The 2,138-nt window shown below is 38.7% G+C and overlaps 1 protein-coding gene across 1 annotated transcript; it reads left to right on the top strand.

Annotated features, from left to right (window-relative positions):
• Window positions 1-1,020: 1,020 nt before the first annotated feature.
• Window positions 1,021-1,879, top strand: LOC149259952 (uncharacterized). Its single transcript, XM_089378046.1, has one exon. It carries the CDS (start codon window positions 1,130-1,132, stop codon window positions 1,739-1,741), a length of 612 nt encoding a protein of 203 aa, XP_089234172.1. The 5' UTR covers window positions 1,021-1,129; the 3' UTR covers window positions 1,742-1,879.
• Window positions 1,880-2,138: the final 259 nt, after the last annotated feature.

Raw genomic sequence — 2,138 nt, 5'->3', positions numbered from 1 at the left:
TACTTAATTTTAAAAACCACTTATTTCATTTTTAACCCCTATCTATCTATCACATATATATAACTATTATTTTTAACCCATGTACTAACCTATAATTCATATATATATAGGATGCGTGATATGAATATGGATACTGGGATATTCTTAGACCATTAATGAACCTCACTAAGGGAGAAACCATCCAATTCATAAAAGAAATTTATTTTTATCCCATGGATAACTTTTGAATTAAAAAGAAATAAAAATTATCCTATCCATAATGAAAATATTTATTTTTTAATAAATAAATAACGTGAAATCCTTTTTGATTTTAATGAAAAATCCTCGTGAACTTAACACGGGATGTTCTTCAACAATTGATTAATAAACCTCACTGATAGAGAAACCATCCATTTAATAAAAATATTTGTTTTTTCATCCTCTGCATTAATTATTGATGATATATACACATGAAAACTTTTATTTTTTATGAAATAAATAACGTGAAAGCTTTTTGATTTTAATGAAAAATCCTCGTGAACCTAAAATGGGGAAATCTCGACTGCTCAAATAATTCACATATTTTGATTTTCACCGAAAATAGTCATAATCTGACTCATCGAGATCCTAATAGCCAACCACACAACCTTACCCTTGGAATCAACCACACAAATGAATCGTTCACATGGTCGGGAATGGACAACAACCACAAGAAGGCTTTTTGACAGCGCCAGATGATAAAGTGCCCCCCTTTTACTTCTTTTATCACATTAGTCCCGGAGCGAGTATGATGGAACCGACTCTCTCAATCTTTCTCGAACGTTGCGATCCCTGCAAATGGATGTGGGTATGGAGACAATCTCGTGACTTGAACACTAAATCGTTCAAAAAGTTTACAGTATCATGGAGTCATGGAACAAAATAGACGTTAACGGTTTTTCTGTTAAATCTTTGCCTCACATTTTTCTGCTACCATCATTATCCATAACGCTAGGTCGCTGGTGATTTCAGAAGTCTCTCTATAAAGGGCTATGTGAGCTTTGCCCATTGTATATCCATGTCTGTGATATGAATTTTTCTCTCTCAGGTTATGCTAGTCGCAGTAAGTGAAAGTTGAGACTCGCAGCAATCTGAAGCTTGAGATAGTAGCATGGCACCAGATGCGATTGCCTCGAGATTTTCTTCCTTAGTCTTGAATACAAACGGGCCATCGGTGCACGAGGTCGAAGGATCGAAACACGGGGCTGTACCTATTGGGAGGACCCCCAGGCGGTCCTTCGACGGGTTCCGCGTCAAGAGAACGATATCCGATGTTTCTGCAGAAATAAGCCGTAGCTCGACGAATTTGAACGTGAATTTACACGCAGTAACGAATTTGAAAGTAGAAAAAGCTCAATGCGAGTGCTGTGGAATGTCTGAAGAATGCACGCCGAGTTACATTTGTAGGGTTAGGGATCTCTTCTGTGGGCAATGGGTTTGTGGGCTCTGCGCAGAAGCTGTCAAGGAAGAACGGCGTCGGATGGGTAAAGGAGTACCCATGGAGGACGCTTTGCGTTCGCATATGGTTGTGTGTGTTAAATTCAACAAGGTCGCCCGGTCGAATCCTGCGATGCATGTTGCTGAATCAATGCGCGATATTCTGAAGAAGAGTTCCCGGGCAAATGGTATGAGATCGAACCACAACAGTCCCAGAGACAGAGCAATTCCGAAAAGTACTATTTCCCGTAGTACCAGCTGCATTCCAGCGATTGTAAGGAAATAAATTAGCACCCGTTTCTGATCTTTACTTTGATGGTCATATCCTATCGAAACTCCGCACCGCGGTTTCTCTAATGTCTCTGGACTACAAGTGTAATGCATCCCTTCTGCAATATATCTCCATGTTTCTATTTTGTGTTGACACTGCCTTAAGCTTCTGGAAACAGTTCTCTTTGGTTCTTTACGTATATCTTTTTGTTTGGAGCCAACTGGTCTAAAGCAATAACTTACTGACTTTGAAATTCAGGTTGACTGAAGGACAACTAGTCTGTTATTTTCATTTACTCACGGTGATGAGCTGTGCAAAATACCCCGAGTTTGCCGTTGCAAGTATTTTTATTATGCCAAGATATTTTTGAATGGAAATTAATGGAAATGAGAATGGAATTCTAATATAACCT

This window comes from Pinus tabuliformis, chromosome 6 (assembly GCF_031772625.1).
Source record: "Pinus tabuliformis cultivar Carrire ecotype Pingquan chromosome 6, CPIR1, whole genome shotgun sequence".
Taxonomy (NCBI): domain Eukaryota; kingdom Viridiplantae; phylum Streptophyta; class Pinopsida; order Pinales; family Pinaceae; genus Pinus; species Pinus tabuliformis.
The sequence above is the reverse complement of the archived record's forward strand: the minus strand, read 5'-3'. Positions and strand labels throughout refer to the sequence as shown.

Coding starts and splice junctions, on each gene's coding strand:
- LOC149259952 (XM_089378046.1), top strand. CDS start 1,130: ATGGCACCAGATGCGATTGCCTCGAGATTTTCTTCCTTAGTCTTGAAT.